Here is a 21,592-nt window from a genome sequence, read left to right as displayed (position 1 = left end):
TGTGTAAACCAAAATGAAATCCTGGTATTTTTCTCAGAAGTGAATTTTTTCAATAGTGTAGGATGTACAACTGATCGTTTTTGTGAATCTAGAAATACCCAGATTTGTTAACAGCTCGGTGTTAAAATAAAAAGTGAGTGCCTCACAGTGTAAAGTTCCGTCCAGCCTTTATATATAGTCTTATGGGCCTCACCAGTGAAGCTAAATCAGGACCATATTATGAAACTTCCCCTCAGTCACCTCTCTGGGTACAGAACCACTCCAAACTATCTTCCCCTCTCTCCAGTTCGATCCCCTCTGACAACTGCCAGGGCCCTCACTGCCAGTGCATCCTCCCTTGTGTCTGTCTGTGGTCATCATCTGACCTGGTCTTCTTATCACAATGCAGAGACACCTGGAAGAAACCTTTACTTTTGTTAAAGGTGTGTTGTATCCTATTTTCTCCAAAGCCAAAGCCTACTTCTTTAGGAATATTTTTGTTGTCTCTCATTCTTAGAAACTATGCAGCAACTTCCCACTAGCCATCCATTTTACATTTGGTAGTGTATATACGTCAGTGCTATGCTCTCACTTCATCCCAGCTTCCCCTTCCCCATCCCTGTGCCCTCAAGTCTGTTCTCTATGTCTACGTCTTTATTCCTGCCCTGCCATTAGGTTCATCCATACTGCTTTTTTTTTTTTTGGCGGTACGCGGGCCTCTCACTGTTGTGGCCTCTCCCGTTGCGGAGCACAGGCTCCGGACGTGCAGGCTCAGTGGCCATGGCTCACGGGCCCAGCCGCTCCGCGGCATGTGGGATCCTCCCGGACCAGGGCACGAACCGTGTCCCCTGCATCGGCAGGCAGACTCTCAACCACTGCGCCACCAGGGAAGCCTTAGTCACCTTATCTTTGATAAAGGAGGCAAAAATATACAATGGAGAAAAGACAGCCTCTCCAATAAGTGGTGCTGGAAAAAATGGACAGCTACATGTAAAAGAATGAAATTGGAACACACCCTAATACCATACACAAAAATAAACTAAAAATGGATTAAAGACCTAAATGTAAGGCCAGGCACTATAAAACTCTTAGAGGAAAACATAGGCAGAACACTCTCTGACATAAATCACAGCAAGGGATTTGACCCACCTCCTAGAGTAAGGGAAATAAAAACAAAAATAAACAAATGGGACCTAATGAAACTTAAAGGTTTTACACAGCAAGGGAAACCATAAACAAGATGAAAAAACAACCCTCAGAATGGGAGAGAATATTTGCAAATGAAGCAACTGACAAAGGATTAATCTCCAAAATATACAAGCAGCACATGCAGCTCAATATCACAACAACAGACAACCCAGTCCAAATATGGGCAGAAGACCTAAATAGACATTGCACCAAAGAAGACATACAGATGGCCAAGAGGCACATGAAAAGATGCTCCACATCACTAATTATTAGAGAAACACAAAACAAAACTACAATGAGGTGTCACCTCACACCAGTCAGAATGGCCATCATCAAAAAATCTACAAACAATATATGCTGGAGAGGGTGTGGAGAAAAGGGAACCCTCCTGTCGTGTTGGTGGGAATGTAAATTGATACAGTCACTATGGAGAACAGTATGGAGGTTCCTTAAAAAACTAAAAATAGAACTACCATATGACCCAGCAATCCCAGTACTGGGCATATGCCCTGAAAAAACCATAATTCAAAAGGAGACATGTACCACAATGTTCATTGCAGCACTATTTACAATAGCCAGGACATGGAAGCAACCTAAATGTCCATCAACAGATGACTGGATAAAGAAGATGTGGCACATATATATAATGGAATATTACTCAGCCATAAAAAGGAACAAAATTGAGTTATTTGTAGTGAGGTGGATGGACCTACAGTTTATCATACAGAGTGAAGTAAGTCAGAAAGAGAGAAAAACAAATACCATATGCTAACACATATATATGGAATTTTAAAAAGCAGTACGGGGCTTCCCTGGTGGCACAGTGGTTGAGAGTCCACCTACAGATGTGGACTTTCTCCATTTTCTTTATGATTTCTTCCCTTCTACTAATTTTAGGTTTTCTTTGTTCTTCTTTTTCTAGTTGCTTTAGGTGTAACCTTAGGTTGTTTATTTGAGGTTTTTCTTGTTTCTTGAGGTGAGCTTGAATTGCTATGAAGTTCCCTCTTAGAACTGCTTTTGCTGCATCCCATAGGTTTCAGATTGTCATTTTATCATTGTCATTTGTTTCTAGGTATTTTTTGATTTCCTCTTTGATTTCTTCAGTGATCTCTTGGTTATTTTGCAGCACACTGTTTAGCCTCCATGTATTTGTGTTTTTTACTGTTTTTTCCCTGTAATTGATTTCTAATCTCATAGCGTTGTGGTCATAAAAGATGCTTGATATGATTTCAGTTTTCTTAAATTTTCCAAGGTTTGATTTTTGACCCAAAATGTGATCTATTCTGAAGAACGTTCCATGTGCACTTGAGAAGAAAGTGTATTCTTCACTTTCAGGTGGAATGGCCTAAAAATATCAATTAAGTCTATCTGGTCTATTGTGTCATTTAAAGCTTGTGTTTCCTTATTTATTTTCTGTCTGGATGATCTGAATATTGGTGTAAGTGGGGTGTTAAAGTCCCCCACTATTATTGTGTTACTGTCGATTTCTCCTTTTATGGCTGTTAGCATTTGCTTTATGTATTGAGGTGCTTCTATGTTGGCTACTTAAATATTTACAATTGTTATGTTTTCTCTTGGATCAGTCCCTTGATCATTATGTAGTGTCCTTCCTTATCTCTTGTAACAGTCTTTATTTTAAAGTCTATTTTGTCTGATATTAGTATTGCTACTCCAGCTTTCTTATTATTTCCATTTGCATGAAATATCTTTTTCCATCCCCTCACCTTCAGTCTGTATGTGTCCCTAGGTCTGAAATGGGTCTCTTGTAGACAGCATATATAAGGGTCTTATTTTTGTATCCATTCAGCCAGTCTGTGTCTTTTGGTTGGTGCATTTAATCCCTTTGCATTCAAGGTGATTATCAATATGTATGTTCCTATTATCATTTTCTTAATTGACTTAGGTTTGTTTTTGTGGGTCTTTTTCTTCTCTTTTGTTCCCTGCTTAGAGACGTTCCTTTAGCATTTGTTGTAGAGCTGGTTTGGTGGTGCTGAATTCTCATAGTTTTTGCTTGTCTCATAGTTATAGCTTTTGATTTCTCCATCGAATCTGAATGAGATCCTTGCTGGGTAGAATAATCTTGGTTGTAGGTTTTTCCCTTTCATCACTTTAAATATGTCTTGCCACTCCCTTCTGGCTTGCAGAGTTTCTGCTGAAAAATCAGCTGTTAACTTTATGGGGATTAAGACAATGGTTTTTGAAGCTGGCTTTTTATCAGAATCAGCTGAGGAGGTTTTTAAAAATACAAATTCTGAGTTTCTGTTCTCAGAGATTCTGATTTAGAGGGTCATTTCTAAATGGCCCCTCCCTGATGATTAGATTGGAGGTGGTTCAGTGAAAAATGCCATGTGCCAAAATTTCGGAAAGGGAGATATCAATTTGGGTAGACTCCTTAGATTAAAGTACACTAAAACATAACATTCTCTTTATTGCATCCAGGCCTTAGTCACCAGAGTCATTTAAAGTCAAGTAGGTAATTTAATTGATGCCTCTGCAGACATTTTGTTACACTTATCTACCCATTGTACTGACTAGAAAATATTTCTGATAATTGCCATAAATTTTATACTTAATTTAACTAACTTATTTCCCAGTTTTTTTCAAGTTACACATTTTACAAATATCAGTATTATTTCCTGCCCATCTTAACAATTTATCCCATGAATACAGAGACCCCCTTTGGTAAGGTAGTTAATATTGAACATGGTAAAATACTATGATATCCTAAGAAACACAGCAAACAAAAAAACATCCCTTTGGTCCAAGTCCCTTGTTAGGTGCTACAAAATCTCATTTCTTGTCTTTGCAGTGAACCTTCTTGAAAAAGTAGTTTGTACAGTAGTTGAGAGAGTTGTCACTGAGGCCAAATTCCCTGGGTTCATCTACACACCCTGCTTAACACTGTGCCTTGGTAACAGAATGTTCTCAGTAGATACCAGCGTTATTAGAATTATTTTGGCCTCTCCTTTAACCCTCTTCTCTCTTAAAACTCTCTTTTTTCCTTATATCCATAATGAAATGCAGTCCTTCCTGGTCTCCTTTGCTAGCTCCTGTTCTTCCAGTCCCTGAAATGCACATTTACCTCTTCATTTCACTCTTTTATTTTTTTTTTGCTCTCTCTGAGTAACATGCTGGTCTGCTTCCATGACTTCACCACCTCCTGCGTGATAATGCTTCCTTAATTGATGAACAGTACAGATCTCCCTCCTAGCTATTGCTTGGAACTGTCCAATAGAAGTATAATGTGAGCCACAGGTGTAATTTTAAATATTCTAGAAGCCACATTTAAAAAACGAAACCAAAAAAAAAGGTAAATTTAATAATGCAGTTTAATTCACACAGATTATATAAATACTAAGTATTTCAATATAATATAATCAATGTAAAATTGAGATATTTTACAGTTTTGTACTAATTATCTGAAATCTGGTCTGTATTTTACACTTAAAGCACATTTTTTAATTGAAGTATAGTTGATTTACAATGTTGTATTAGTTTCTGGTGTACAACAGTGATTCAGTTCCATATATATATATATATATATATACACACATATACACATACATATACACACACATATATATATGCACACACACATATATATACATACACACTCTTTTTCAGATTATTTTCCATTATAGGTTATTACAGGCTACTGACTATAGTTCTCTGTGCTATACAGTAGGACCTTGTTGTTTATCTATTTTGTATATGGTAGTGTTACAGCACATCTTAAGTATTGGAATACTTGGTCTGTATTAAGATCTTTTTAAAAATAAATAAATAAATTTATTTATTTATGGTTGTATTGGGTCCTAATTGCTGCGCGAGGGCTTTCTCTAGTTGCGGCGAGCAGGGGCTACTCTTGGTTGTCGTGTGCGGGCTTCTTATTGTGGTGGCTTCTCTTGTTGCAGAGCACGGCCTCTAGGCATGCGGGCTTCAGTAATTGTGGCAAGTGGGCTCCATAGTTGTGGCTCACGGGCTCTAGAGCACAGGCTCAGTAGTTGTGGTGCACGGGCTTAGTTGCTCCACAGCATGTGGGATCTTCCTGGACCAGGGCTCGAACCCATGTCCCCTGCATTGGCAGGCGGATTCTTAACCACTGCACCACCAGGGGAGCCCTGTATTAAGATTTTGTAAATTTTACCTTTGAAAACTGGATTGACCTATCAAAGTATTCCATATCTACTTAAAGGTCTTCCAATAACTGAGTCGAATATAAAAAAATTATTTTCCTTTAATATCCACACCCACCTTGACAAGATTTGTCCATCTTTTTTCAGAAGAGCTGATTTAACTTTGGTACAAAAACATGTCAGTTTGAAAACTATGTCTGTTCAAGTAAATTCATTTACTCTTGTGTCAGCCTAGTATTAACATGGGATTCACAGGGATATTACGTAAGTTGAAAAGCAACTCCAAAATTATCAATATCAACGAGAAATTCTTCAAATATTTTTGGAGTTTTTTTGCAGACAATTTAGAAAATTGTCAATTGCAATTAAAATCTGCATATTGATCATATTAGGAAAATATGTAAAATCATTATTTATTTGTGTGTTGGAGGTTTCAGTTTCAACATGAATTCTCTTAAGTTTTCAACTACCTTGCAAGTAAACTCTTGCTTTCCTTGAGGCTTCAAGTTCAGTTCACACATATGTAGTGTGATATTAGTGAGGGAACGTGCATCCGTGTGCCTTGTTTTTGTCATTGGTTATTGGATGATTGGCAATTATTCCTTTTGTTTCAAAAAAATCTTAGAGTTAACAGTTCAGTGAATCCTTGTAAAACTCCTCATAGCCAATAACCTTCGGCGTAAAACACAAAATCATTAAATTTTTCTTCTGGGTTTTTTGTTTTTTCTTGATTTCTGTAAACTAGTGATGATTCAGAGCATTTGCATGTGTATTCTAACAACTGTATCTATGACACTTTCCACAGAATCTATTTCACACAGCTGAGCACAAGTATTTTCAATATATATAATATGTTGGTATGCAGCAGTAAGACAAACATCAGTCTCTAGTTTTAAAATGCTCTTAAGTCTGGATTTTTCATCTAACATAACTGAAGCACTGACCATCGTGATAGAAACTAATTTTTTTAATATCCAGCTGAAGTTCTTCTTTAATGAATGTAAAAGATTTTAAAATATCTGTCATGATTTCTAATTTTTAGATAGTGAATTGGCAATATTTCTTCATAGATATGGAAGTCCTTTGAGGAAAAAACATAACCAAAGTATTAATTGGCCAGTGTCCCTTATTTCCTAACTCTTATCAGAGCACCCCTTTGTAAAATGCATATTTGAACATGCACTCCTTTGCTGATAAATGTTCAGGAGATCATCATGCTTCCATGGTAAAATCCAAATTCCTTAACATTCAGTTCCATGATCTTGGCCTCCCAATCTTACCAACTTCACTTTTCCATCCCCTCCTCTTAAACTTCCTTCTAGTCATGCTGAAATTGTTGTAGTTCTTGTGAAAGGCCATTCTCTTTTACCTCTCAATGCCATTTCACTTTCACTCCAGAAAGAAGCATATCTCCCCTCCTTTACCCCCACCTATCTTCCTCCTGCTAGTCTTTCAAAACTCAGCAGCCCCTCCTGACAACCCTCTTCTCCTGGACAGCCTGGAATTAGTATCCCTTCCTTATCCCCCTTTTCACCCCAGGACCTCTGAACACTCTCCCATAGCACTTATTACACTATATTGTAGTTGTCTCCACCAGATGGTAAGCTCTTTGAAGGCAAGGATGGTGCTTTTTGTCTCTATACCTCACACCCACAACAGCCCATGTCATGTAATGGGTGCTCACATCACATTTATATTGTGTGTTTCAAGGGATACCTGACTAACTTGCATAATAAATAACTGCCCTGTATGTAAGGGGTTCTACTTTTCACTTTGACTTTTAAATATAATGAATAGTGAGTTGGCCGTCTTACTTTAGGATGTTAATTGGCATTTTCTTCTTACTCCTCTAAAAAGGTTCTAGCCATTTAATTTGTTTAGTATGACTAAGTTTTGTAACTGTATTTGTGATTATTTATTAATGGATTTTGCTCTTGTTGCTAATCAATCATCTTTCCCTTTTTCTCTCTCGGTCCAGCTCCAACAGAGGCCAGTATGCACCCGCATCTAGGTAAGTGTTTGAGACCCCGATGTCACTGACCTTAGTACTAGATCTACTTGTTTCAGTCCTCTGCCATGTGAGCAGGTGAAACAGAGGTGAGGAAACTCTCTGCCCTCTCTGATTCGCTGATCATCACTGAAATCAGTCTCAGGTCCAGATTATGCTTGAACCCGGGACCTCACCTTATGAGGTGATCCAGCTGCCCAGTGGGGCTAATGGAGGGACTTTTGAACGTGTTAGTACATTTATCCTTGGGACCCTGTTGAGTGTGATCTTTTGACACAGTGTTCTAATGCTGAAATTTCCCCAGAGCCCCTACCCATCATAAATAGTAGAGCATGGAGGCAATGGGCAAGGAGCTATGAGTATGGAAGAGTTGAGATCTTTCAGGTCTGAGATATCTGCTCAAAGTAGTATTGGGTTGTAAAAAGAGAAATAATTTGGCCATTTCTTCAAAAATTAAAATGAGGTTGTTTAAATAACTAAATGCTTTTTTTAATGGCACCATGTAAAGTTGCCACCTCTCATTTTTCTCATGATCTTTTCATTCTGCCATGTACTTAGTGGGCCACAGTTCTTGAGGCAGGGTTGTATAGTGCTTAATAGCACAGATTTGAAGCCAAACCAACTGGGTTTATCTCACTTTCACCACTTGCTAGCAACGTGATAATGGGCAGGTTATTTAACCTCTCTGTGCCTCAGTTTCCTCATCTATAAAATGGAAGTCATAATAGTACCTACCTCCTATTGTTGTTATGAGGATTAAATGAATTCATATTTGTAAAGTATATAGTCAATGATATAATAATGTTTGTAAAGAAATAAATACATGAACAAATAACCATAGATGCTTACCCATGCCTTTTTAAAAATATCTCTAGAAAGTAAATAATCTTTAAGAGTTAAATTTCTCATAGGTGACAGTGAAGACTTATTTTAAAAGCAGTTTCCTACACACACTATTTAATAAAAATGAAAAGAAGTCATCCTAGCTGGCTCCAGCTTTTTCAGATGTCTCTCACTGTGGGACTTGCAGATGGGTCAGTATTTGTCTCTTGGGCTTTCTCTTTCAACCTATAAACCCAATTAATTTATTTTTCTCTTTGGAAAATCTGCCTTGAGAAGCTCTACTTTTATGTAATACTACAGCTTGGGGCTCCTCTTCTTTGGCAGATGAACGCAAGCACTTAGAAGCATGCCTTCTAGCAGCCGAGGCAGGCTGGTGACCCGCAGTGGCCCAGCTGAGCCTCGACCAGGTTGGGTATTTGAGAGAGCAGTACCCTGTAGGCATTTCAGGCACTGCATCTAATTGCTCAGAGGAGTCATTAAATCACTCCCACGCACAGAAGACATCACAGTGTTCTCTCCAGTGTAAATCCATATCCTCCCTGTTGTCAGGCCTAAGGCTTCGAGTCTGAACAGCCATTTCTCTCAATACATGCTGATTCACTGGTTTCCCGGACTTTGTTGTGTGCTTACCTGCTGGCATACCCGGTATAAAGAGGGCGAGGATGGCTGCAGGTGGCAAAGAGAATTTGGAAGTGTGCTTCCTGATATTTGGAGGTGATTTTAATTACCCAGTGATTTCAGTGAATTATATTCAAGTGAGCCCCCAAAAAGGGTAAAATGTCACTTTTGAAAAAACTAAAAAATTTTGGTTGTTTTATTAATCAGATCATATGATTTTAATTTTCCTGAAAAGCCTGTGTAAACTAGTCCAAACAAATTTATACAGACCCAGAGAATTTATATTAGCTGAAACAAATTTCCCCAGCAAACCATGGGAATCAGATGAGGAGGTTTTTGAGCACTAAATTCATTTTTTACAACTCGAGTAGAAATAATTATCATTCCTCATACAACCTTAAAAATGAGCCTACTTACATTGTAGTTGGTCATGAAATTGTTTTTACTTGTCCACCCTCTGTTCAGTGGAAATATCACATACTCTACAGTTTATGAAAACATTCTTTGCTTTTGGCATGACTCGAGTTCTTCTGTAGCTTAAAAATAAGTATTTAATACAATCTCAAGTGTAATGAGAATATATTTAAGACTATGGATGGTTCCCTGGCATTCTTCCTGACTTCTAACATGACTTTATTTGGGAGTTTTACTTATTCATGTAGATAATTTCTCCTGTGCAGCTCTAAGGGGGAAAAATGTTAACAATTTGAAACACATTAAATAAAAAAATGAGTGAATATAGGGAATGAGAGAAAGCAAGCCAGGGCAAGAGGGATAGTAGGAAAGAGAAGAGGAAATGGGTTAGTAAATACCAGCAATGTTAGCTGACAATAAATAGTCACAATGTTCTGTTCCCTTCAATGCTCTAAAATGAGTTAGACACTGACCTTGTTCTGGGTGTGTCGAGCTATGAGGGGCAAGTCTTGGGTGACATCTCCTTGTAGGTTAGTGCTGACCTTGGTCTTCCCACCTCTCCAGCCTGGTGACACCTTGGTAGGGTTCTTTTTGGGGGCTCTGGTTTCCAGACTTCTAAACAACAGAGTTACTCTTTCACTTAGTAGTTTAGGGACAAAGCAAATACAATCATCTGCTCATTTAAAATCCAGTTTTAATTTAAAATACTGTTATTCCTCATAAATGCAGCATGTTGACTCTTTTGTGTAGCTAAATCTATTGTTTAGTATAATCCTTTTCTAAATTTTTGTTCTTCTTTTAGCTGAAATTCATAGCGACAGTATTATCCTACGAGATGACTTTGACTCCTCCCACCAAAAGGAATTGAATCCAAACATATGGTAAGTTATACGAACATGCCTCACTTTGGTTTGTATAATGCAAAAAGAATTTTTTTAATTTAAAAAATGATTCTGACTGCTTCTTTGGAGTAGTTACATAAAATGAAATTGCTCTTTAGCTCTAAGGTATCAGTGAGAATTGTTCAACTAGGGAACTGGGCTTACTGTCGCCTGTAGAATGTCTATTTCTTTTTTTTTTTTTTTTCCAGTTCAGCATGGTGATTTTATTTTATTTTTTTTTAACATCTTTATTGGAATATAATTGCTTTACAATGGTGTATTAGTTTCTGCTTTATAACGAAGTGTATCAGCTATACATATACATATATCCCCATATCTCCTCCCTCTTGCGTCTCCCTCCCACCCTCCCTATCCCACCCCTCTAGGTGGTCACAAAGCACCTAGCTGAAGAATGTCTATTTCTTAACTTCTTTAAGAACTGAATCTAGGTGTCCTTCAAAGCCATGGGTGTGATCAGTTTTTTTTTTCAGTTGTACAAGTTCTTTACATAGAAAACATCATGCTTTACTATGTCTATTAATTGCATTTTGCCAAACGAAAGAAGGGAAATGATTTATCTGAAAATGACAGATGATTTGAGTCATACTTCCAAACAGCTTCTATGTTATTGGGTTACCTCATTTATACTCCAGTCTTTCCTTCCAAGACTGTTTAGGGGCAACTCCATGGGATTTTGGAGGGCAAAGAAATAATGAACCAAAATGCATTCATTAGAAACTTGTTGAACACATAAATGGATGCATGAATTTGTTGGCAGTTTGTTGTATTTTTGCTGATTTTGAAGCAATGCATCTATCCACCCAGACCTATAGTCTGCGTAATTTGAGAGAATATATGAATGTGGATTTTCTGTGGTGCTAACTGTTTTTGTGTACATGATTAAGAGTTCAAGATAAATTAGAAACTCTAATGTAATCAAGTTGCAACCAAAATCCAAGCAATACTCAAGACTAGAAAGAGAATAAAACCATTTCATCCTCAAATGTCAGAGTATGATATTCATTTGCTTCTCCTTATTTTCATTGTTTAACAAATATCAAGCAGTAATTATTTTATTTATATAGTACATTAAAAAGGGATGTGATTCCTTCTCTCAAATAGCTTATAGTTCTGTAGAGGAGACACTAAAAACATATTTTTAAAAAGCTTATAATCCAGGATAGAAATCCTTAAGTGTAATAGAGGATTACAAATAGCATACTGCAGTTCTGAAAAAGGAGGGATGACTCTGGTGAGAGTTTCTTGGAGAAAGTGGTCCTTGACCTGACAGTTGAAGGTGAAATACAGATTTAGAGAGTGTTGGTGCTTAAATATAGACAGATAAACTTTTTATGTCTTTTCTAGAAAGAAATATAGATCTAGAGAATGTAAATACACAAAAAAATCAGACTAGACAGAGATATAAAGTCTTAAAATTGATATGCCATTTAAAGAAATAATTTATCAACAAAATTTCACTTCCCTCTGAACATATCCTAAATATAAATTTCCTAAAATAAATTGAAAATCTTTTTTAAGAAAAAGCCCCCCCCCAAAAAAAAGAACTTTCTAAGCACTAGTTTTACCCAAGAAAAATTATCTAGTTCTCCTCACATTTGGCTTTTTTATATCCCATTAGTATAAATGTTATCAGATGATTTGTTTCTTTCAAGGCAAGTTCATTTCTGTCAAGCTAATTCATTTTCTTCAGTGAGTTTTCTTGACAAACACAAAATGTGACTTTTATGTGGTCCAAATTCTGCTGTTTTTAAAATCAATAAAACATGATTGATTTTGCTTCACCCATTTTCATGACTGATCTGATAGATGCTTTCTTGACCGAAGTTATGGATTTTATGTCCCTTTTACTTAAGCTATGGTTTTTCCTAATGTTTTAAAAAAACTTTTATTTACTTTAAAAAGCTACATACTTCTGTCTTCTATCAAATGTGCTTCAGAGTAATTTTACTTTATCCCTTATTGCCCACAATCTCCTTCATCTAGCCTCTTTAAGATTAAAAAAACAAAACAAACACAAACAAAAACCATGAAGCTCTCATCATTTGAGAGATGGCTTTGTTGAACAAAGGTGGCAGGGGTTTTGAGATCAGGCTGGTCTGGTTTGACTCTTGAGCTAATCACTTGCCAGCTGGGTATCTGAGAAAAGCAAAAAGCTTGCTTTACCACTCTGAGCTCCGTTTCCTTGTCAGTAAAAGTGAGCCAAATACTGTCGTAACAGCATTGTTTTAAAGTCTGATGAGCCTGAAAATGTCTGGCACCTCACCTGGTGTATTGACGCTGCTCAGTACAAATCAGTTCCCTCCCCGCCTCTCTTACTCTCTCTCTCTCCTTCCCTGCCTTTCTGTCTTCTTCCCTCCCTCCCTCCCTCCCTTTTTCCCTTTCTTTCTTCCTCCTGTGGAATATCTGCACATTGGTCTACATGCCTCCCCTAAGCCCAGATATGACCCCAAATCATTATTATTAAAATACTCTTCAGCCAATTTATGTAAATGAGTCCCCAAGTCTTCCCTCATTGTATTTGGATGAAAAACAGACTTCAAATTAAATATATCTGTATTATATAATATATGGAATATATATTAATGACAATATAGCAGAGAGAAGGGGAAAATGAGGATATTAGATGCTTAAGCCCCCTTAAAATAGACATAAGCTCCCTAAAGTTAGAAACAAATACAATCAAATATTCCAGTGAAATGTTTCCAATAAAGTAGCAAAGTCCTATGTTGTTTTGGAATCTCATAGGCAGTTTTCACTCTCTTGACATCTCTGTTCTCTTGCTATACATATTGACATGTGACTTTTGTCCCCTATGATATTGTCTTTGAATTTTTTACCCCATGGAATTAGAAACCACTGGGCAGCTTTGTGGCAACTGAAAAGGAGAATCCTTGTTGACAACTTATAACTCTTTGCCACTACCACTCACCGCCAGATAGAAAGAAGCATGAGGCCTGGTTTGCTGCTTTTGGACAAATTCCTGAGACTCAATAATCACTCAATAATTTGCTACAAGAGAAAAACATGCTTTTATGAGCATATTTTTTCCATGGAATTTGAAAAGCATCATATGCATTATTTAACTTGTAATTTTTAAGGATAAGCAAAGGGAGAAATTATGAAACTAAAGTTCCGTCTGTGCAATGATGGGGAGAGAGATCAGTTTAAAAGTTAATCACTCACAGCTTATTTGCTTCCATTGACTTCATCTAACGAAATCAACTTTTTTTCCACTTCATTTTATGTAACTTTTTTTTTTTTCTTTTGCGGTACATGGGCTTCTGCCTGCCGTGGCCTCTCCCTGCTGTGGCCTCTCCTGTTGAGGAGCACAGGCTCCGGACGCGCAGGCTCAGCGGCCATGGCTCGCGGGCCCAGCCGCTCGGCGGCATGTGGGATCTTCCCGGACCGGGGCACGAACCCGTGTCCCCTGCATCGGCAGGCGGACTCTCAACCACTGCGCCACCAGGGAAGCCCTCATGTAATTTTTGATATCCAAATTTCTTATCTTCTGTACAAATGACTATACACAAAAAACAAGGAACATAAAATTATATTACTATTATTATGAATGAACGTAACAACCAAGTTATTATTCCAAGTGTATGACGGCAGTTGGAATAGAGCCAAGAAACTTTTTTACACCAACTCAATATTGAATGTATTGTCTCTCTGCTTAGTTTAAATATTAGATTTGATTTAAAAATTAAATGTACTTGGTGAAAAGTTCAATAATATTAAAAAATAATAAAAATAAACCTTCCTACACTAGATCTATATTCCCTCCCTCCAGAGGCATCAACTGTTACCAGTTTCTGCCAGTCCTTCCAGAAATTGTTTAGGCTTACGCAGGTGTCCCAGTTATGAATTCTGTTTACAAACTTGGGTATCAGAGAAATAAAACTTTATTTTTTTTATAATCCAACTTAATTTCTTTTCATTGTCCCCCTTTTACCAGTGGTGAAAACTTTAATTTCAGTCAACTTTGGCTTTCCCTCTCCCATTTTTCTGGTGTTGTAGCTAAGTTTCAGAGAGCTTATTAGTTCAAAAGCAAGGGGTAGGGTGGGGATGCACCTCTGGTCCCCCAGTCCTCTGTTCCTGCAGGTGCTCACTGAGTCTTCCCTATCTCATCCAGTTTTTGGTTACTGGTCCGCACAGGTAGCCTTCGCACCTGTCCTAACCACTCCTTCATGGCAATTGCTCTGTCTTGAGCCCTGCTTGAGGGCATGAAAGCTTCTGCTGCTTCTGGGCCTGGACTGTGGGTGTCTTTGTGATGCTCTGATGTGCTCTCATGCAGCTATGGTCCTTCTGCCTCTCTGAGATGTAGAGTATAGGATCCTTCAGCTCTTTGCCCCCCAGATCTCTTTGGGGCTCTGCCAGAGAAGTGACCTTTATCTCCCATTCTCTCAGCCACTTCTGATTGCTTTGCTTGAATGAAAGATGAGAAGTAAAGTTACAAATGAAGACAACAGCAAAACCCCTTCATGGGAATATAGTGGCACCTTAGGCTTGATGAGAGTGAGGCTTCTCCACTTTAACTTTGCCCTGATGCTGGGCTGCACTCAGGTAGACCTCTGAACCACAATAGTAACTTCTTCTGTTCAAATGTGCCATTGAACCCAAGGGGGTGAGAGAGAGTGTGGATGGAGCAACACCAACTTACCAGCACTACTGACAATTCTCCATTATCAAGTGTGCTCAGTGTGACTACACTCCTGAAGGTGGAGGGGGATCAGTAGGGTCTTGTTCCTATAGAGACAGCCCTACAACCAAAAAGAAAAAAAGGTAGGAAGAAAAACCTCATATAACTAAATTTAGAAGGAAAGTAAGAACCTACAAATACGCTCTATCTCAACATTTCACTTAAGCATTTACTACTTGTGTCTCAACTACATTTTTATAGTTTTTTGGGGGTTTTATTTGCGGTACGCGGGCCTCTCACTGTTGTGGCCTCTCCCGTTGCGGAGCACAGGCTCCAGACGCACAGGCTCAGCAGCCATGGCTCACGGGCCCAGCCGCTCCGCAGCATGTGGGACCCTCCCGGACCGGGGCACGAACCTGTGTCCCCTGCATTGGCAGGCGGACTCCCAACCACTGTGCCACCAGGGAAGCCCTCCATTTTTATAGTTTCTTAAAAATCTTTATTGAATTTGTTATAATATTGCCTTTGTTTTTTTCATGTTTTGGCTTTTTGGCCCCAAAGCATGTGGGATCTTAGCTCCCCGACCAGGGATTGAACCTGCACCCCTTGCATTGGAAGGCGAAATCCCAACCACTGGACTGTCAGGGAAGTCCCCATAGTTTCTTTTTATGTATTAACTATTTTAGTATGATATAAACACTGCCAGTATTCCACATGAATGGAGAGAAATCTTGATTTTTTTAATTAAAAAGAAATACACCTCTTAGCCCCAAACTGGGAACATCCCAGGTACCCAGAAACAGGAGAATGGATAAACAATGATACATCCATTCAGTGGCCTACTACTCAGCAATAAAAAGGAATGAATTATTGATAGTTGAAACAACATGGTTGGATTTTAAAAATATTATGTTGAATGAAAGAAGGCAGACCGAAAATAGTTCTTACTGTATGATTTCACTTATACGAAATCTATAATAGACAAAATTATCTAAAGTGCTAGAAATTAGATTAGTGATTGTTTCAGGGATGGGGAATTGACTGGGAAGGGGCATGAGGAAATTTCTGGGGTGATTAATACATTATATATAATCTTGAGGGAGCATGGGTTACATAGATGTACACCTTTGTCAAAACTTGAGATCCATATATTACACTGTGTGCAAATTTACCTCAATAAAAAATTTCAGGGCCTTCCCTGGTGACGCAGTGGTTAAGAATCCGCCTGCCAATGCAGGGGACACGGATTTGAACCCTGGTCCGGGAAGATCCCACATGCCTCAGAGCAACTAAGCCCGTGCGCCACAACTACAAAGCCTCGCCCTAGAGCCCGCGAGCCACAACCACTGAGCCCATGCACCACAACTGCTGAAGCCCATGCCTAGAGCCCATGCTCCGCAACAAGAGAAGCCACTGCAATGAGAAGCCCACGCACCGCAACAAAGAGTAGCCCCCTCTTGCCCCGCAAGAAAGCCCACACGCAGCAACGAAGACCCAGCACAGCTAAAAAAATAAAATAAATAAATTTTTTAAAATTTCAACAGTAATAAAAAAAACAGTGAGAAAAGTTAAGAAATAGGAGACATTTCTGATTCATAACTTGGGTTAAAAAGAGTTCAAAGAGAGGGAGAGAGAGAGTTAAAGGAACTAAAAAAGTGAATGAATTTTTAAAAACATTTTAAGTTTTCTTAAGAGGTGTCTTTACTCTCTAAGCACTTACAAAGTCTAGAAGGAATCTTCATTTTGCTTAACAGATTATCCCTTTAATGCTTGTTTCCTGAAGATCACAGAAGGCATCCAGAGCTATAATATCACTAGGCTCTGATGTTCTAGTGGGAAATGTTGGGACTGTTAGAAAACATGATGACAAATAGCAACTAGAAGACAACAGATGTTTCCCCTCCAGCACAATAATAATAGCAGAGATGTTCTATTCAGCAGAGATCAGGGAAGAACAAGAGTCGCTCGTCAGAAGAAGCATCTTAGATGAATAAGTTGTGATGCCAACAGGGATATGAGAAATCAAGAAGAAAGACACAGATGAAGTTGTCTCAGATCCTATGGCAAATGAAGATGTCTGTCAATTGGCTTATCATACAGAAAGCCCCACAATTTACAGCTAAGGAAGCTAAAGCTGTGGCTGGCATTGCATAAGGTTGCTTGAATCAAGAAAAGACTAGGACATCTCCATTTTTATATGTAAAAGATCATACTACAGGACTAGAGAAATTGAGATCACAGACTCTGCTGCATGTAATATTTTCTTGAAAATACAGATTTATTGGAGAAATTATTCAGAAATGGAGCAAAAAGTTTGGTGACTTGGCTTATTAAAGTTTATTTGCTTTGAGAAAAATAATTACCTGAATAAAGACTCTAAAAAGACTGAAATTTTAGTTCAGGGGTGAGTTATTCTGGCTGGAGCTTTATTTATTCAGTGATTAGTAGATTAGCTCATAAGAGAAAAGAAGTCAAGTGAAGAGTAAAACTACTTCAAAGTTCCTTAGTATCTTGGAGCCCCCATTGAGAACTACAGCAGAGGGGACTCCATTTAGTAGCCAAGTATGAGAACCACAATGTAAATGGAGTTTCCAGGTAATCAGAACAAAGTATTAATAAGTCTGATGAACAATGTCACTGGGAAAAAACTGGATAAAAGTGCATCCACGGGCTTCCCTCGTGGCGCAGTGGTTGAGAGTCTGCCTGCCGATGCAGAGGAAACTGGTTCGTGCCCCGGTCCGGGAAGATCCCACATGCCGCGGAGCGGCTGCACCCGTGAGCCATGGCCACTGAGCCTGCGCGTCTGGAGCCTGTGCTCCGCAACAGGAGAGGCCACAACAGTGAGAGGCCCGCGTACTGCAAAAAAAAAAAAAAAAGTGCATCCACTTTGCTCAATGTCCACCAGGCCAATGGGCAGTAAGACTTGGAAGACAGTGTTGGGTGAAGGGGAACACAAACCACGGGCATCAAAGGCTCCACATCACTGCTGAAGGACGTCCAAGGGACTTTTTTGTAATACTGATCACTTGGAAGACATATCACCGAATAGGCTTACCCATGTAACATGGAACATACACCTTACAAGTTTTCAAGACCAGGTGACTACAGGAGATCGTGAGTAGGTGAGAAAAGTCTGGCAAAATAAATATTTTATCGGATGACACACCTTTGCCAGTACTTCTGATATATCACTGTATTTTGGGGTTGTGGAATTATAATTTGATTTTTAGGGTTTAATGGTCCAATATTCTGATCTTACGTGCATCTTTTTCTGCTTTTTCTCTCATCTTTTCCCTCTTGACCTCACCTTTTTCTACTCTCTCTCACTCTCTCTTCTCTTTTGTTAATAACTTTTTTCTCTTATTATTAAACTCTCCTCTAACCTTCGTCTCTTGCTTCCTCCCCCTCCTTCCTCTTACCATGATGTAATTGCTCTGGGGAAAACTTCATCTACAATAGAAAGGTTAACCAGGAGGTGTCCTACTAATAAAATAAGGTGTGAATCTGGAGGCTTATTATTTCCTTCTTTAATATCTGTTTTACATGACAGAAATAAGAACTCACTCAATGGAATTAAATGTCAAGTACATTTGAAACAAGTGAGAAAATATTTCCTCAAGCAGTATGTAGTGGAATTCAGCATAGTAGGAGGTCAGAATATTGCATGCAGTAGTAGGGTATAGAACAGTTATTTTTAATCCAAATAATATTTGCCATTATACTTGCTAGCAAAGGAAAGATCAAATTTTTAAACTCCCTGGTGAAATAGGAAGAGTTCTCTTACCTTCCTCAGTGAGAAGTAATGAGAAAGAATGAGCTATAAATGGAGTTTGTCATTTTCACATTTAGAGCATATGTTAGCTCCTTAGAAAAAAGGCATGACATTGTTGAAGGTGATATTATTCTCAGTCTTATAGAGTGAACTTTCCTTGCTGTTTTTCTAAAAATATTCCACATTTACAAAGAGAAGAGGATTTCACGAGGGGTTTTTTTTGTTTTGTTTTGTTTGTTTTGCGGTACGTGGGCCTCTCACTGTTGTGGCCTCTCCCATTGCGGAGCACAGGCTCCGGACACGCTGGCTCAGCAGCCACGGCTCACGGGCCTAGCCGCTCCACGGCATGTGGGATCCTCCCGGACCGGGGCACGAACCCATGTCCTGTGCATCGGCAGGCGGACTCTCAACCACTGCGCCACCAGGGAAGCCCACGAGGGTTTTTTTTAAGCTTGATCTTTCACAATAGTCATGCCTTTCTACTATAAAACATTGTCTCTTTGCTATAAAATATGGTCAAAAGTTGAGTGTTCTGCTTGTTGAGGTTTGTTTTTTTTTAATTTTTATTGGAGTATATAGTTGATTCCTTGTTGAGGTTTGAGTGGAAATTACAAGGAGCTCCGACATCTCCAGAAGTCAGCTGACTGCCCAGCTCCCACAGGGCTGGCAGGGTCCTATTTACTTTGGTGGATACACCAGTCCCTGATCTGGCCTTGTTGTGCAGACCCACACATCAGATGGTGTCAACACATGCAGTGTGAGCTGTAACTGGGGGAAGAGACTTGTTATCTTTGGGTCAGGAATTATAAGAGATTTCTCTTTTCTCTTTCCATTTTTTAATGTACTTTTTATAATCAGATCAAATATTAAAATTATTTTAATATCTCTGTTCAGAAATGCTAGTGAATAGACAGTTCCGACTCATAGAATACCAGACACTGAATCCTTCAGAGGCAATAAACTATGGATAGATTGAGGACAAACGGCATGTATCTCAAATGAGAATTTGATGATAACTGATTGTCACTGAGTTTCCAGGTGATTAACTTGTTTCAGCAGAGTAACTGACTAAAGGCTGAGTGATTTCACTCTGATCTAAAAAGAAGAATGAGTTGCGTAATGAGACTGCTCTTGAGAAAATAATATTTTAGTTATTTATTTATTGTTATCAGGATGATGTCACCACCAACCATTCATAAATCTGTGGTTGTGTGAAGGAGCCCAATTTTCTCATTAATCCTCCTCCTCTTTCCAGTGTCCTGAAAGTCCTGTGTGAGTCACTGCAGGACATGGGCACTGTGGGGCACTCCAGGGACATTTCACTCCAGCTTCCTCTGTGCCTCCTGAACAGGGGCTTTGGTGTGTTTTCCAGCCTATTAATTTTAAAGTCATGATTAAAAACAGAATTATACCTTCAGAAGTGTGCTCTCTATAACACAAATGCACATTGCATATAATTCCTAAACAGAAACAGCCACCTAAATGATAAAAAACAAAGACGGAGAATTGACACCAAGATAACAAGTTTCAAACTGCCAAGGAGCTTGTTAGAGTGAAAAACAAATCTTGGTTCAAAGCATTTCTTTTTCTTTTATGTTTCCAGTTGGACCCTAGATGTGCTGGTCAACAAGTACCTGCCTTCATCCTTACTGATTCCTTTATGGTTTTGTTTGTTTGTTTGTTTCCTTTATGTTTTTGTTAGTGAAAAAATGGTAGTGTGATAGTGTGTATATAAAATAGGGATGAATTATGTAAGGATGTACATAACCAAAGGAATATTGAATTTGATTATGTACTTTAGTCCAGTGAATTCATTCTGAACATTTTCTGTGAAGTCCATGACATTTCTCTTATTTTTGTACATTTTCATTAGCAAAGCAAAATCCCTTATCCTATAAATGAAAAAAGAACTTTTAAGAAAACACATTGTAGCTCTTCCAGATAAACTCTGACAGTAAAAATGATGACAAACGTTTTTGAAATGCACGTGCGTTTTGTAGAATTAGAGTTCTTTTCTCTTCTTGGCTGCATTAGAGTGGAGTAGGAAGAATATTGGACAAGGAGTCAGGGAATCTAGCCTCTAGTCCTGTTCTGTCATTTGTAAAATGACAGGGGGTGATGAGACTCGGTGATACTTCAGATGCCCTCTAACTCGAATGACCAATGATCTGTGAACTGTAGTAATAGGTGAGATTCATGTGGTACCTAAGCATGTGATAAATAGGTTCAGAGAGGGCTCAATATATTCAGGCTTTGCCTGGTCTTCAGGGATAACAAGCATTTCCCTTAAATTGTCTTTTAATCATACTGTTCATGGCAGATTATATTTTGAGGTGGGCGATTCGTATGATGGGCTGTGGTATTTGTCAGATTCTTATGTTCTGTTTTTCATATTGAGAAGAAGAAAAAGAGGGGGCAAGTTTTCTTAGATTAGAGAAATATTCGATATTACTTTTAAGCAGAGAAGCAATTCATTTCTAATCCTTAGCCTGGGAGGTCACATTCCTTTTAAATTGAAAAATAAAAGTCTATTTAACTGGGATTATTTAAAACTTCTTCTTCCCACCAATCTCTGAAGAATATGTTACCTAACTTTATAGAGCCCATCATTTTCTTGAGAAAATTTGGTTGGGAGACCACAGTTTAAATGTTAGAAATAAATAGCACTTTTTTTTTGCTCCGAGCCTAAAGAAAATTGGACTGCTCATTATCCAGCAAATTGAACCCTTATTCTTAGGAACGACTCATAAGGGAAGAGTAGAATTTTAGACTACTAGTATTATTTGCAGAGAGCACCCATTGGGGTTAGGTACCTAACCCTACTCAACCAAGTTAACTTGTTAGACGCAGGGGCATTCTGAGAAAGACATGAGGGCAGAACTCAGAGCACTTAGGTATTGCTGTAGATTCCGGGATGAGCCAAGAATTCCTGTTCTTGAAATTTGGATGCTTATTAACATGTGTAGGTTTTTAAAACTTACCTTGTTTTTCTGAAATGGATCACTATTTCCTTCTGGGAAGCCATGACTCCTAGTTGCCCTTTGTATTATTTGGCCTCCATCAGAGTCATTGTGTTCATCATGAATTTGTGAT

The 21,592-nt window shown here is 38.5% G+C and overlaps 1 protein-coding gene across 2 annotated transcripts in view; it reads left to right on the top strand.

The window, feature by feature from the left end:
* The window catches only part of RELN (reelin), a 527,392-nt gene that overhangs the window by 246,048 nt on the left and 259,752 nt on the right, over positions 1-21,592 (top strand). For both annotated transcript variants that reach the window (XM_022554391.3, XM_089917770.1), the window contains exons 5-6: positions 7,282-7,314; positions 9,989-10,067. In XM_022554391.3, the coding sequence (XP_022410099.1) occupies positions 7,282-7,314; positions 9,989-10,067 (112 nt within the window). The remainder of the gene's footprint in view (positions 1-7,281; positions 7,315-9,988; positions 10,068-21,592) is intronic.

This window comes from Delphinapterus leucas, chromosome 9 (genome assembly GCF_059928025.1).
Source record: "Delphinapterus leucas isolate spDelLeu-1000000601 "Yukka" chromosome 9, BTC_Dleu_Yukka2, whole genome shotgun sequence".
In the NCBI taxonomy this organism is placed as follows: domain Eukaryota; kingdom Metazoa; phylum Chordata; class Mammalia; order Artiodactyla; family Monodontidae; genus Delphinapterus; species Delphinapterus leucas.
Note: the sequence above shows the minus strand (reverse complement) of the source record. Positions and strands in the feature narration are given on the sequence as shown.